General features: G+C 48.5%; 1 protein-coding gene across 4 annotated transcripts in view; it reads right to left on the reverse strand.

The window, feature by feature from the left end:
• GRIK4 (glutamate ionotropic receptor kainate type subunit 4) overlaps positions 1-14,947 on the reverse strand; it is a 331,583-nt gene that overhangs the window by 147,252 nt on the left and 169,384 nt on the right. For all 4 annotated transcript variants that reach the window (XM_012495813.2, XM_030829318.1, XM_030829316.1 and 1 more), the window contains 2 exons: positions 9,870-10,048; positions 5,115-5,168 (listed from right to left, as the gene is read on the reverse strand). In XM_012495813.2, coding sequence (XP_012351267.1) covers positions 5,115-5,168; positions 9,870-10,048 — 233 coding nt within the window. The remainder of the gene's footprint in view (positions 1-5,114; positions 5,169-9,869; positions 10,049-14,947) is intronic.

The following is a 14,947-nucleotide window of genomic DNA, read 5'->3' on the forward strand; positions in this document are numbered from 1 at the left end:
GTAAGGATGCGATTTTTATTCATCAGCTACTTTCTCTCATTATAAAGCTTCTTAATCACCAGGACTCTCAACTTCAGTCATGTGGTCTTGCTTCTTCCAATTTGCCCACTTCAAATAGAAATAAAAAACATATCTGACTACTTCACACCCATCAAGATGGCTATTATTTTTAAAAATGAAAAATAACAAGTATTGTCAAGGTTGCAGAGAAACCGGGACCTTTGTACATTGCTGATAGGAATGAAAAATGGTGCGGTCATTCTGGAAAATGTTTGGTGGCTTCTCAATAAATAAACGGATAATTACCACATGACCCAGCAATTCCACTCTTAGGCATATACACAAAAGGATTGAAAGCAGGGACTTGAACAGACATTTGCACACCCATGTTCATGCCAGCATTATTCACAATAGCCAAAAGGTGGAGGCAACCCAAGTGTCCATCAATGAACGAATGGATACACAAAATCTGGTGTGTGTGTGTGTCTACATACACGTAGTATATTATTCGGCCTTAAAAAGGCAGGCAATTCTGACATATGAATGAACCCTAAAGACATGAATCTAAGTAAACGAAGCCAAACACAAAAGGACAAATATTATATGATTCCACTTACATGAAATACCTAGAGTAGTCATATCCATACAGAGAGAAATTAGAATGGTGGTTGCCAGGGGCTGGGTGGAAAAAGGAATGGGGAGTTTGTGTTTAATGGGTACAGAGTTTCACTCTGAAAAGGTGAAAGATGTTCTGGAGGTGGATGGTATTGATGGTTGCATAACAATGTGGATGTACTTCATGCCACTGAAAAGTGTACTTAAATATGGTCACAATGGCAAATGTTATGTCATATATATTTCACCACAATAATACAAAGCTTAAAAAAAAGAAATGCAATTTCTGACACATGAATGAACCTAGAAAACATTATGCTGAGTGAAATAAACTAGACACAGAAGATAAATGCTATATAATTCCACTTCTATGAGGCACCTAGCTAGAATAGGCAAATTCATTGAGAAGAAAACAACATGGAGGTTACCACAGGCCACGGGGAGGGGGAATGGGGAGCTATTGCTTAATGGGTACAGAGTTTCTGTTTGGCTTGATGAAGTTTTAGAAATATATAGTGGTGATGGTTGTACAATACTAAGAATATAGTTAACGCCACTAAACTGCAAACAAAGGCAGGCAGGCAGGCAGATTGATTTCTGGATGAGGGGCAGAAACTAGTTCTCTGTGTTGGCATGCTTTTGTGACTCTGCACAGTAATTTTATTTCTCTTAATTTGCTCCTTAATCGGTCCACTTCACTTTGGCCCGGACTCTTGACCCCTTGCCTCAGTCTACCTGCCAGGACTTACTTCCTCATAGTTGCTTTCTGCGTGTCTGACCTCTGGCCAAGTGCTGTCAATTTACCTGTCAAGTTCTCATGATTTGGACCTCATAAACTGACCCTCTGCCCCAGGGCTCCCACCTTAACCAGGTGCCATTGCCGTCTGTTGATCAGAGATTTGCTCTGCGGGGAATGATTCCTGACCCACTAGAACCAGAAGCAGAGGCACGATGCTGTTTCACTGATCAAGTCTCTAACATCAGTTCCGACCACCCAGATCTCATTTTGAAATAGATAATATAAATAAAAGGCCCAGATGTCAGCTCACTCTTTCCTCTGACTGTGTGCCTTCATCTCCATACTTCCTGTCACTGACTTCCTCCTCTGTTCTGGAGAGGGGCTGTCCCTGTCTGCTGCTCTCTCCCCTCCTGCAGAAGCGTCTCTCTCAATTGCCTGACACCTCACTGTCACCCTGTCACTGAGCCCAGCTTCCCCTGCACCAGAGACCTGGCCCTTCCCTGGACTTGCCCAGCTTCTTCCAGCTCCGCCTGTGATGGCTATGTGACCCCCTAGCAGCCTCCGCTCTCTCTGGCTCAGTTCCTCTTATTGCATCAGTCACCTCTGTCACCCAAGGCTCAGGGTTAGAACACTCACTCTTCTGCTGGCCAGACCCCGACAGAGAGAGAAACTGTGATTCTATAGGGTCAAATGAACTGATGGTTTAGAAGTTCGATTCGTGATGGATAATTTTGTCCCAATTCTTGTGATGGGTAATCAACTGACAGAATCCACAGCAGTCAACCTAATTCATTTATTACAGATGCCCTAAATCAATCACTTCTCTTTATGCCTGGATGGGAGTGAGGTATGGGCATTTGATCAATTACTCAGTAATTACCAACACAAATAAACCCTACAATGGTCGGTTCAGTCACACACAATAACCGTACTACCCAGTCTTATATTTCTTATCTGGAAACAAATAAAATGGCATTTTAGGAGTCACTTTCGCAGGCCATGCATGGCTGTGGAGCAAAATAAGAATCTTCCATTCATTTTAGCCCATGGGGGGCATAAGCTGGACTTCTTAAAATAACAACTTCTCCTAAATAAACTCGTATTGGGAGTCCGTTGCTATGTGTACATTATCTCCCGAGGCATGTACTATTAGTGTCCACTTACAGAAGAAGTTCCTGGGGCTCAGAAAGGTTAAGTAACCCGCACAGGATCACACAGCCAGTAGCTAGTCAAATAAAAGTTTTGAGTCATGAGTACCTAATGCCAAGGTCCATCCATGCCTTTCCCATTCACCATGCTTGTTCTCTAAAAGCTGATCTGAGGACCTACTGCATCACTGTAGCAGAATTCAGAGTGATGAGACATGGTGGAGATCCCCAAGGGATTCAGAGAAAGGAGAAATAAGGATGAAAACCCAGTTGGCATCTGTACTGGGAAGAAGGGACTGGAGAATGCAGAAGACAACTCATTACCCTCTGGATGAAGCCCCTCCCTCTATGGCCCAAAACACCAACTGGGCCAGATGCAGTGGCTCACACCTGTAATCCCAGCCCTTTTGTCAGCCAAGGCAGGCAGATCACCTGAGGTCAGGAGTTTGAGAGCAGCCTAGCCAATGTTGTGAAATCCTGTCTCTACTAAAAATACAAAAATTAGCCAGGCATGGTGGCGTGTGCCTGTAATCCCAGCTACTTGGGAGGCGGAGGCAGGAGAACGGCTTGAATCCGGGAGGCAGAGGTTGGAGTGAATCAAGATGGCGCCACTGCACTTCAGCCTGGGTGACAGAGCTAGATTCTGTCTCAAAAAAAGCAAAAACAAAACACACACACACAAAAACAAAATAAAAAACAAACAAACAAACAAAAACACCAACTGCAACTGGGCAGAAAGAGTGGTCCTAAAAACAGTTTCTTTACTCCTATTAGAGGTTTGTCCCTTTTAGAAAGCCAACACACTCATGAGAAGCTTCTAGAATATTCTCTTACTGGCAGATTTTTGCAATGGCTCTGCTGTCGCTTTCTTGACTATTATTCAACCAGCATCACTTATACAGTTACTTTTCATCATGGTTTCCTCTCGCAAACTTACAAATTGTTAATTCCATGAGTCCTGTTAATTCCCAAAGCTCATCTCATCCATGCCCACCCAAAAAGGAGAAAAGCTCTTTGAAAACTGAAAGCATCATAGAGCTATATATTTTTCTAAATATAATGCCTTACAAACATATAGCACTTTGCTATTTAAAATAAATTTTTACTTACAGAATTTCAGTCAATCCTCATAATAACCTTGTAAGGTTTTATGTTCCCATTTTTAAAATGAGAAAACTGGGGTTCAGAGAGTCACTGCAACTCAACCAAAGGCTCACAGTGAGCATAAGCCTGAGTCAGGACTTGACTCTGGGCCTCCTGACTTCACAGGCCAGTCCTTTTTCCACTAGATAATATCATCACCATCATTCTTATGATTTCTATGAATGGGAAATTGTGGTACACTGTGGAGGATGCTGTCTTAAAAACCTCTAAGCCAAGCAACTCCACCTCATTCTGGTTACTTTCCTGGGAACTCATATTCCAAATGAATGGCTTCCTTCCATCTGCTAAATCACCCCAGTGACACCTCGTTGCCCAGTTCTTTCCTCCTCTACTCATGTTGCCGGCCTAATTTAGGGAGCCTCTCTGGCAGGCTGGCACTGGCCTGCTGTTTCCCTCTCCTCCTTCTATTTCCCAGGCTCCCAAAATGGAACACAACTGTACTTTAATCTCTCTTTGCTCCTCTGCCAACTTGCCCAGGCTCCCCCAGATGCCTCCGTACTTTAATCAAATGCTTTCGCTTTGCTCTGGGAGTAGTCTAATCCTTTTCTCCCTTTTTATATATTAATGCTCTAATTTATAGCAGCAGTGTTAGGTTAAAAAAAAAAAAAGGAAACAAAGAAGTTCATCTGTTTTATGTTTTGAGGGGCATGAGGGGGATTCTGGGGTGCTGGTAATGCTCTATTTCTGGAGCTGTGTGCTGCTTACACAGGTGTGCTTACTTGGAAAAAGTTTTCTTAAGCTGCGCGCATATAATATGCGTGGTTTTCATCTACATGCACGCTAGACTTCAATGAAGACGCCCAACAATGGGGCAGGTATTTTGATGGTGGTGGCGAACTAGGCACTTCTACTCAAGTTCAAGCAAAGGCTGAATGACTTCCTGACAAGCCTGTTGTGGGAGTCCCTATACCAGAAGAAAGGTCACACTGAATTCCTCTAAGGTCTGTTTCAACTCTGAGAACAAATGCCTGTCGGATGCTACAGGGTTAACAATCCCACAGCAGCCCCCGGAAAGGACTGTTCATAGACACCGACAGCTGGAAAAGAACAAGGATCTCAGAGTCCAAGCCTGTCTCTCTGGGCTGTTATCTCCTAAACCTCACAGGGCTTTTTAGGACACATGATCCCTAAGTCCATGTAGAGACTGGACTGCAGGCCAGTAACTGGACCTACTGAGGAGGCTCATCCATCACACTACAGCCCAGAATTCGCTTTATGTAGCTAGCGGCATTTGAATGGAGGCATTAGGTTCCCCAAATCCTCATTCTCCTGTGGCTCAGAATTGTTGGGATGAGAATTTCCAGGATGCCCTGCCTCTCTGGTTGGCTTCTGCTACTCTGCTTCTATCTCCCGTACTCGTCATCTCCTGGGCTTTGTCCCCATAATCCACCAATCCTGACCACTGACAACACTCTCTTCCAAGGAGGTGAGCTGTGAGAACATCTTACCAGATTAGTGAAGATGTATGTGTAGTAGGCTGACACCATCCCAAGTTCGGCTGCCTGCAAGGCGAAGAGAAGGAGATTAGAGAAGAAAACAAAAACTCACTTGACGCAAATGAGCAGTAGGGGTTCCAAGTGTCTGCCATTTGTCTGGCCCACTGCCCCTTGGCACCAGGCAGAACAAAACATCTTGACTAGTTCTTATGTTGCCCTTGATCTTAGAGGATGGAGCACAGAAATTCTGGTCTCAAGAGCGGGGTCTCTCCACCTCCACCTGGCCCCCTACCCCTGCAGTGGCATGCATAGTAGCTGGTGCTCTTGTACACAACATACTCCCATGGCTACAGCCAGATATTACTGAAACCAAAATGACTTTTAGGGAAATGAAGCAAATAATAAAAAAGACTACAATAATGATCTCCACAGCTATTAACAATAACAACGGCTAACACTAACTCACTGTTTAGTATGTGTCGGGCACTCTCAAGCATTCTACACGGGACAACTCTATGAGGCTGGCGCTATTATTCCTCCCCAACCCCATTTTACAGCTGGGGAAACTGACATGATGAAAGGCTAAGTGACTTGTACAAGATCACATGTCTCATTAATGGAAAAGATAAAAGCAAATCCAGGCAGCCTAACTTCAGTGCTTTTATCTAAACTATACTCCCGCTTCAGGACTGTTACATTGATGGAACCACAAACACAACTCTCTTTGGGGCCCTGGCATAGATAAGAGAGTCCGCAGGTTGTAGCAATGCAAATGAACTCCACTCTGTCAGAGCGCGGGGCAGACTCATAAGGGTATTCTTGAATCTGCAGTGACGTTGGAAACAAGTGACTCTTGCAAACTCGGGTCTTTTATTCGTAGTAAGGAATCAGTTGCCTGTGACATGCCTCACCCTTGATCACAGTGCATCAGTGTGGCATCACTCCACAGTTGAGAACTGTTACATCAGAAGAGTCTCCCTTTTGTCTGATCTTTGTACCCGTCATAAATACCCCTAGCCAACCTTCCCTGTCATTGTGCCTGGCTCTGAGTGTGACAGGTGCTATAGAAACTGACACGTAGATCAGGTAAATAATGAGCCCCGTTTTCTCTGGGGCCCTCATCCCTCCTGACAGTTGGCTAGATTTTCATAATGTATCCTGCAGCCCTGGGCCACTGGGAGACCGTTTTGTCACGACTACTGAGGTGGATGGAGGAGAAACCAGACCAAGGATGATTACATTTTTCCTCTTACATAGTGTTCATCTCCCGAGGAACTCAAATAATTTTGTGAGCTTCTTTTTTTGTTTGTTTTTTCTTTGAGTCAGAGTCTCGCTCTGTCACCCAGGCTGGAGTGCACTGGCACGATCACGGCTCACTGCAACCTCCGCCTCCCGGGTTCAGGCGATTCTCCTGCCTCAGGCTGCCAGGTAGCTGAAATTACAAGCACCCACCATCACACCTGGCTAATTTTTGTATTTTTAGTAGAGACGCCAGGCTGGTCTTGAACTCTTGACCTTAAGTGATCTGCCTGCCTCAGCCTCCCAAAGTGCTGGGATTACAGGCGTGAGCCACCGTGCCCGGCCATTCTTATAGGAACCCTTGCAGGCTCCCTGAGGAGCAGGTTGGGGGTAACTCTATCACGGTTGTTCCAATGGGAAGCTGGAGGGTAAAGGCTCAGTGACTGAGGCAGGAGTCTCAGGGCACAAGGGAGCTCAAAGCCTCTTTGGTGAGGCTCCTTCTTCCTCCAGGCCAAGCTATATTTCCTCCTCCACTTTCAAGAGGATGATGTGGCAAGATGACCAACCCATCCTACGCCCCACTGCACACACACAATCACACCGTCCAAGTAACAGTGCTGCTGCGTCTCACCCCTGCCTAGACGGATGCGACCCACTGAGTGAGCCCGCTGCTTACAGCGACGGGCTGGGGGCAGAGGGCCCGGGAGGGGTCACAGTCGGGAGCTAAAACCCGTTTTGTGAAATCTGCTGTCCTAGAGATAAAAGACAAGAGATCCTTGGTTTTTAAGGCCTGATTTCTGGGTAAACATGGAGTTCATTGCTGGAACAGCCGCTCAATAAAATCAGGGATTACTCTGCAAATCCTCCTGAAATCGAGACGGCAGAGTGCTGCCAAGCTCCAGGGGCTGGGCTCCCACGTGTACACCAAGTCTCCCCGAGGCCCCGTGTGCTCTGTGCCCACTCTGCTTCCCATCCTTGCTGAGGCCCTGAGAGGCCCTGTTGTGCCCTCCTGGAGGGAGGAGTACGGAGCCCCAGGGAAGCATGAGGACAGAGGCCAGACCTGATGGAACGCCTGCCTGCCTGGGCCACTGGGAAGGCAAACGGGAAAAGGGAACAGGCTTTCCCAAAGCCTTGCTGCTCATTGATCAGTGCGGCTCCAATGTCACAGGAGTTGGGACTGACAGGTGGGCTCAGGAAAGACAGCCCTGAGGCATGGAGCAAAACCGTTTGCTAATAATGATCACTACACTACAGGCAGAGCTTCCTTCAAAAGCATGGCCACACACACACACACACATACACACACAAACCTACAAAGCGTTTTTAATTAACATACCCAGTATTGGCAAGGGTGCTATAAGACACCTATACGCTGCTGGCGAAAGTGTAAACTGTTACAGCTTTTCTAAAACGCAATCTGGCAAATCATATCAGCATCCTTAAAAGCATGCATACCTTTTAACTCAGTAATTCCACTTCTAGAAATGTATGCTGAGGAAATATTCATGAACGTGTATAAAGATTTATGTACAAAGATGTGCATCTCAGCATTATTTATTGTAGCAAAAGATTTGAAACAACCTGTATCTCCAACAATAAAGTGACGGTTAAATAAATTATGGGACATCTGTATGATAGGAAATGATGCGGCCATTAAAATATTTGTAGAAAAATGTTTAATGACCTGGGGAAAATGCATGGCATAGAATTAAGTGTGGACAAAAAGCGCTTACAGAAAAGTTTGTGCAGTATGACAATAATTTGGGGGAAAAACGTGTCTGTAAAGCAGAAAAAAACAGACTTCAAAATTTAACAGTGGTTAAATAGCTCTGGGTGATAGGACTGCGAATAATTTTTAGTTTCTTCTATGTGCTTTCTGTTCTATACGTTCCAAAATTTCAACAATGAAGTAGTAATGCTGTTCGAATAAAAAAAATAATAGCGCAACATCAGATGCTGGGAGGCGTGGAGGGCATGAGGCTGGCCCCCAGAGGCTTCTACCTGGGGGCTGTTCAGGCAGGCTCCAGCTACCACAGGGGGACCTGTGTATTCTGAGCTACCCTCCACAAGGATGCTGGAGCGACATCTATCTACTAAGCTGAAGCTCTCACTCCCTGCTCCCAGCCTTCCCTAAAGAGGGCCCCTCTCCTCCCATGAAACTTGGTGGAGCTTTTCTACCCTTAATGGCTTCACTGATCATGTCTCCAGGCATAAGAGAAGACAGAGGAAAAGGAAGAAAAGAGAAAAATGCTGTGTTTCCGTGTGTGCGTGTCAGAGAGAAAGAGAGAGAAAGAAAGAGAGAGAGAGAATGTGAGTTGGGTATATGCACACAGACAGACACGGCTTTGGAGCTCTGGAAGATTACTATAGCAACGGGCTGAAGGGACAGCCCTTAGTACTGAGAGAACTCATTCAAATCTCTTATTAACTCTGAGTCAAAAACGAGCTGGGGAGGGGCAGCTGGGAGGGAGGGAGGCAAGGAGGGGAGACAATCATCTGAGTGTCTGCGGGCTCCTCACAGCTTGGCAGAGGTTAACGAGGAGCCTCGCTCCCCCAGTGGAAGATGGCAGGTTGTGCTTAAATGTGCAATTAAAATGGCATTAGAGGGGGCCAGTGTGACTGGCGAGGTTGGGGGAGCCACCAAGGAGCCTGGAAACGGGGCCCGTTCTCTCCGAGGTTCATACCCAGCCCAGCTGCCAGCCCAGGAACTGGCGTCAGGTGACTCCGATGCTACCCAGCTATTTCCAGCAGTTTGTCCTGTGTGGGGCCCCTAGGCTCCTGACTTGTCTCTCTCTTGGATCAGCCTCACTCACAGAGTTCTGGTTTCCAGTGCGCATGTTCTGACTCAGGGGCCGGCAATGCCCCTCCGACTCCAGGAGCTTAGGAGACACTACCTGATTTGCAGATAAGAGAGGGCTGTGCAGGCTCGGCCCTGCTGCACTCAGGGCTGGGCCTGGGATGCATCTGTTCATCTCCCAGAGTCTCAGTTTCTTCATCTGTAGGGGAGGACATTATACCTACCTCACATCATTGCTGAGAGCTCTATGCTGGGAGATCGACTACACAGAAGCGCTGTGTAAACTGTTGTGCACCGTGTCAGGATGAAAGACAGAGCTGGCATTCAGCAGTACACACTGGTGTGATGGTCCTATTGTTAAACTACGGAAACATTTCTATACCATTTGGCAAACAGCCTCTGCCCAAGCCCCTTGGGTGCCCCACCCTAGCCCCTCCTAGGAACCTGCAGACCTCTCCACAGAGCCCTTAGCAGGGTCTAAGTTTGGCAGCATCTAGGTGTCTTCGTTGCCTACTGCCCTGCTGCCCCAGTGCTGAAAACGACATCACCCTCACCCTGCTTTCTTCTTTCAGTTTTCGGGAACTTCTTATTGAAAACGGAAGCACAGAGAGAGGTTTGTCAGAGTTCAGGTCCAGCCCGGGGCTCTGTCAGCCTCAGCTCAGGAGGACCCTCAAGGCAAGGAGCGGGGAGGGTGGAGCTCAGCAGGGGAGGGGAGAGAGGGAGGCTCCCACCTTCAGGAGGATGGTGTGGGACATGGAGGCGTTGGCGTGGATGATGATGGTGGCGGTCTTGTCGTCCCGGATCTCCTTGAGGAGCGGGGTGGGGTCCCGGGTGTCATCCAGCATTCGGACAGACAGCGTGTCCTTGGAGATAAGGAATTGCCGGAGCAGCTTCTCTAGGTTTAAAAGGCCTGGAGGGGAGAAAGGATGAAGCCCCTGAGGGTCCACAGAGCTGCCTCTAGAGACACCTGGGCAGAAGCAGGAAGGCACGGAGATGTGGGCTGGAAGTGGGGTGGGGGCGGGGATCTGGCCCCATTGCCAGCATTAAGGAGCCAGATCATAACCTGAGCAGGTCTCTCAGCCTCTTTGGGCTTCAATGATCCCATCTAAAATAAAAGAACACTTCTGAGTCCATCACCTCCCCTGACTCCCTCGAGAACGTTCTTTTAAGGTAGAGACGGAAGCTCCCTTGGGTGGAATAAGAGAATCCCCCTCCCCACCACCCTCAAAAGCCGGACAGGATGCACAGAGACCAAGACCTGGGTTCAGAGACCTCCAGGCCTGAGTCTGCTTCCCTAATTCATGGACTTCTCCATGTGGCCAGTTGTCTTGGCCTCAGTTTCCTCAACTGAGAAGTTAGAATTATCACAGCAGCCAGCACTCAGGTCCAAGGCAAGGATTACAAGAGGCCACGTGTGAAGGGCTCAGGCCGGAGCCTCGGACACGGTAAACCCTCATAAATGTTTCACTGGGCTCTGTAAGAGCCTTTGCTTTCATTTTGGAGGTGGAGGAGCAATTCCCTTAAGATCCCAAGGCCCAGAAAACAGATCTAGCAAAACGCTTTGAACTCCTCAGAGCCTCGTGGCTGCATTAAGACAAAGCATTATGATGATCATGAGAACAGGCTTTGAACTGCACTCCAGCAGGCAAGAATCTGGGCCCAGAACAAAACAGAAAAAAGGGACTGTGCACCAAGGACCTGCCCCTGCCCTCCCTCCCTCCCTCCTCTCCCCACCCGCCAGCTATTTGATGCCTAGGGCCCTGGTGGGAGGAGGCGTTCCAGAATGATGTCACTGAGACAAGAGGGTCTTAATTCTGCCTTGTCTTTGGAAAGGCATGCCAGCCAGGAGAGGGTATGTGTGTATGGGGTGGGGGCGGGGAATGTGGGGGGTGGAGGTGATGTGGGGGTGCAGGAGCAGAGTGTGGTCTCAATTCCCATGGAAAAAGACATCATGTAGGCGTTTGCTCCCAAAAGCAATGATAAGGGCAACATTTATCAAATGCTTATTGTGTTCCAGTTAATGTGCTAAACATTTTACATGGCTTATCTCATATAAGTCCTCACAACAATCCCATAAAGTATTATAATCCCCGGCACAGAGGAGAATCGGAGGTAGGAAGGACGAGCAACTAGCCTCACACACTGGGATGGTGAGGGAAGGGTTGGCTTTCTAACCAGTCCAAGGCCCCGTGCTGCTGGTTTCTGTACTGGCTGATGGGATATTCAATTCGGGGATGGCTTGACTACAACCCCAGAAGACACTTTCCTGCATAGGTTACCCACCGCCCAGGCCAAAAGGAGGAACAGCCTCCCATCCACCTCCTCGCGTTGCAGATTGGTGACATGACTTGCTCAGCACACAGAGACACGGGGACACAGCTGGGACCAGAATTCTGATCTCCGTTTTCTGATTTCCATCCAACCCTCTTCCCATGAGACCAGGCTGCCTCTGAGGACAAACTCAGCTGGAGGCAGTGGGCACAGTGCCTGGCAAGGCCCAGAGACACGTGTCTCAGGGCTTAGGGGAGGGAATCTCTTGCTGGGTGTGTGTCTGTGCTTTCTTTTGTTTTTTCACAGGAAGGAGAGGGTAGTGGAGTTGGAGCCCAAGGGACTGGCCTGATAGAGACAGGAGCTCTGGGAAGGTGCTGCCAACCCCAGTATTCCTATCGCATGTTTTGAGAAGGCTTTCTAGGGAGCTGGAGGCTGTGGCAGGTTGGGGAGAAGCCCTGGGAAGGCCTGTTATTTATAAAGGTGCTTCAGAAACAGCCCAGCTGTGCAAACCACAGCACTGGCCGTTCCTCTCTTCCCTGACAGGGTTTCAATGGAGACTTGTAAAGACTCTCTGCCGCCGCCATCTGTGCCCCTCACAGCCCCTCACCACCGGCCCCCACAACAGTGGCACTGATGTTGCTGGGTTACTCCCTGCCAATCCTGATCCCAAAGCTCTGGATTCAAGCTCAGGGTCAGCCCTCCTTGGCTATGTGACCTTGAGAAGTTGTCTAACCTCTTCAAGGCTCCATTCTTCATCTGCAGAATGGGCAAAGGAGGATGAGAACTCACTGTGATCATATGAGAAAGGCCGCCGGGAAGTGAGATGTACGGTCTCCATGTTACTCCCATATTTACCCATCCCCAGAAGTGCTCCAAGGGCAGGCACGGCAAGGCAGATGAAGAGTCAGGCAAGGACATGTCTGTTCAACCAACACTCTCTGGCATGTCCTGAGTGCCAGGCACTGTGCAGACAGGACACCAGGCAGAGAAGACGGGTCATATACAGTCCCTGCCCTCAGGAGTTTAGGGTCCCGGCACTCGCAGCTAAGTTGATGATGAAGTTCAAATCACATCCCCGTTTTGTTTGGCAGCCTGAATTTAATCTTTTTTTTTAGGGGGCAGCCTCATTTTGTCCTTTATGTAAAATGGAGAGAGTATTTACTGCCGCTTCCTTAGAGATGATGTGAAAAGCTAACTCCTACCTGGACAAAGGTCTGGGTGCCTGATCCAAAAGATACTCTTAACAAGGAGGTGGAGGGAGGCCACAGAGCTGGTGCATCTGGAGTCTCAGCTATCTCCTGGGCAGGCTGTGGGTGAGGGTGCCCCACAGCTGGAGAGGTGAACAGGCAAGGGGTGGCAAAGGCAACACCCCCAGGTCCTAGAATGGAGCATGAAGAATCTTTGGAGCCTGACTGGGAAAGAGGCCAAATCCCCTGGGATTCTTCAGACAGGCAATGCAATTCAGTGGGACGAGACAGGGAAGGCTGGGGGATGACAGCAGGATTACGCACAGCATGGTGATGCCTGGTAGAAGCCGCCGGGGATGCTTTATTCCTTTACAAATGGCAGGTGCACGAAACTCCCAGGGAAAGAGAGCCCCCCCTCCAGATGTTAGATAAACTGGGGACCTGTTCCAAACAATTCCCAGCCTGCTACCCCTTGGAGAGTTCTGCTGTCCTTTAAACAAAGAACAGCATCATTCCCCATCCCATATAACATGCTCTGTGTGCTGAGACGCAGGGCGGGGACAGGAGAGAGGAGGAGGTGGCGAGTCCTCTGGCAGGTCCACATCCCGCCCAGAATTGCCTATCAATCAGTTGTTCCGTTTCCCAACCTGGACACGCCTGGCTCTGCACAAAGAACCCAGTCTGGGGACATGAGTGCTAACCCCAGCACTGGCAGGCAGGTTACTGTGGCAAAGGCCCCACCCCTCTGTGCCTCAGTTTCCTTTTCTGTGGAATAAGGGGAGTGACTACATTACAGGGTCATTGAGAGGATGGCAACTACAAGGGGCTTAACAAACCTTGTTTCCCATTCACCCCCAACTGCCCTTTACCCTATCTCCTCCCTGAAACCTTCTCTCCATTCTCCAGCCTCCACCCTCTTCTCACGTCTCCCACCTCTTATAGGATTATCCAACTCGCCAAAGATAGCCTTGGTTTTAAACCATAGAAAGTATTTGAGAGCACGTATATGCGTAAGTATGTATATGTGCATAGATGTGTGTGTATATATTTGTAATATACAGTATGTGCATAAATGATTTCAGTGTTAGGTAGGGAGCCCATTTAAGACTTCCCTGCACATCCCCAGTGCAGGCAGGGTGCATGGTGCTTGCTGGATTGGACTGATGTAGAGACTGTGGGGGAAGAAAGTAACTACATCCTAACAGGTCAGGGGAGCAGCAGTGCCAGGCAGGAACCGTCGCCATGTCACTTGAGGAGCAGCTGACTCGGGTGCCTGGCCGGAGGGAGAGAAGGAAGCGCTGTCACGAGGCAGGCTAGCTCTTGGCAGCCTCAAGGACTAAACCCGGGAGTCATGAGGGAGTGGAAGTCACAGGGAGACAGACTCCAGCTCAACGTAAGGAATAACCCTTCCTTTATGATGCAGTGGGCTGCCCATAAGGTAATGAGTTCCCCATCACTGGAGGTAGTCAAGGAAAGACTGAAGCCCCTCTTGAAGATCACTGTAGAGAGAATTAAACCAGTGGATGGAAAGTCGAACTAGAAAAACACTGATGTCTTTCCAGCCCAGAGATCCTCTAATTTTATGAATCAGAAGAGGATACTTTTTAATTCTAGACAGTGGAAGAAATTTACAGTAGGAAAAGTGTGGTTTAGTTACATTGAGAGTATTAAGAGTTTTCAGGGCAGTTTGGCATTTTCGAATTGTCATTCTCCTCACCTTTATCTGCTTAATGGAACTAAGGGATTCACCAAAGGCAGCTGCCATCACAGGGGTTAAAAGCTGCTCTCTTTCCCACACCCCATCCACTTCCAGCCCCACCCTCCTCTCCTTCCGGAACACGGCCCAGCAGCAGGCCTGCCTGCCTGCCAAGTCTAAGGCTGAGAGGGGCCTAGGGAACCTATTAGCCTTGCTCAGGATTCAGCAGGACGGATCGATGAGAGAGTCGGCAGGCAGGCTGTTCTGGGAGGAGGAATCGAGGCTGGCTTCTGGAACTGGAAGGCAGGGGCCGAGGGGTGGGAGGAGGATGTCGAGGCAGGGAAAGGCACAGCCAGGGGTGGACACGGCTGCAGGACAAGGACACCAAGACCTAAGTGATGGGTCTGCAGGGGACACAGAGGACCCTTGTATCAAAAAATATTATAAAAATAAACACCGCTTTCAACCAGCTTCCTTCCCTCTCTACTGGCTGGAGTAGTGCCTTGGTCCTGGACCAGCACTTTTTAACCTTGTGGGAAGCAGTTCATATAATATTGATCTTGGCGGATTGTGGTGAGGGTTTAATGAGATAGTACGAATTCAAGATGGCACATAGTGTCCTAAACCTAAACTTTCCCCTTCCCCCTGCCAGGTG

The sequence above is a fragment of the Nomascus leucogenys genome, chromosome 15 (genome assembly GCF_006542625.1).
Source record: "Nomascus leucogenys isolate Asia chromosome 15, Asia_NLE_v1, whole genome shotgun sequence".
In the NCBI taxonomy this organism is placed as follows: Eukaryota; Metazoa; Chordata; class Mammalia; order Primates; family Hylobatidae; genus Nomascus; species Nomascus leucogenys.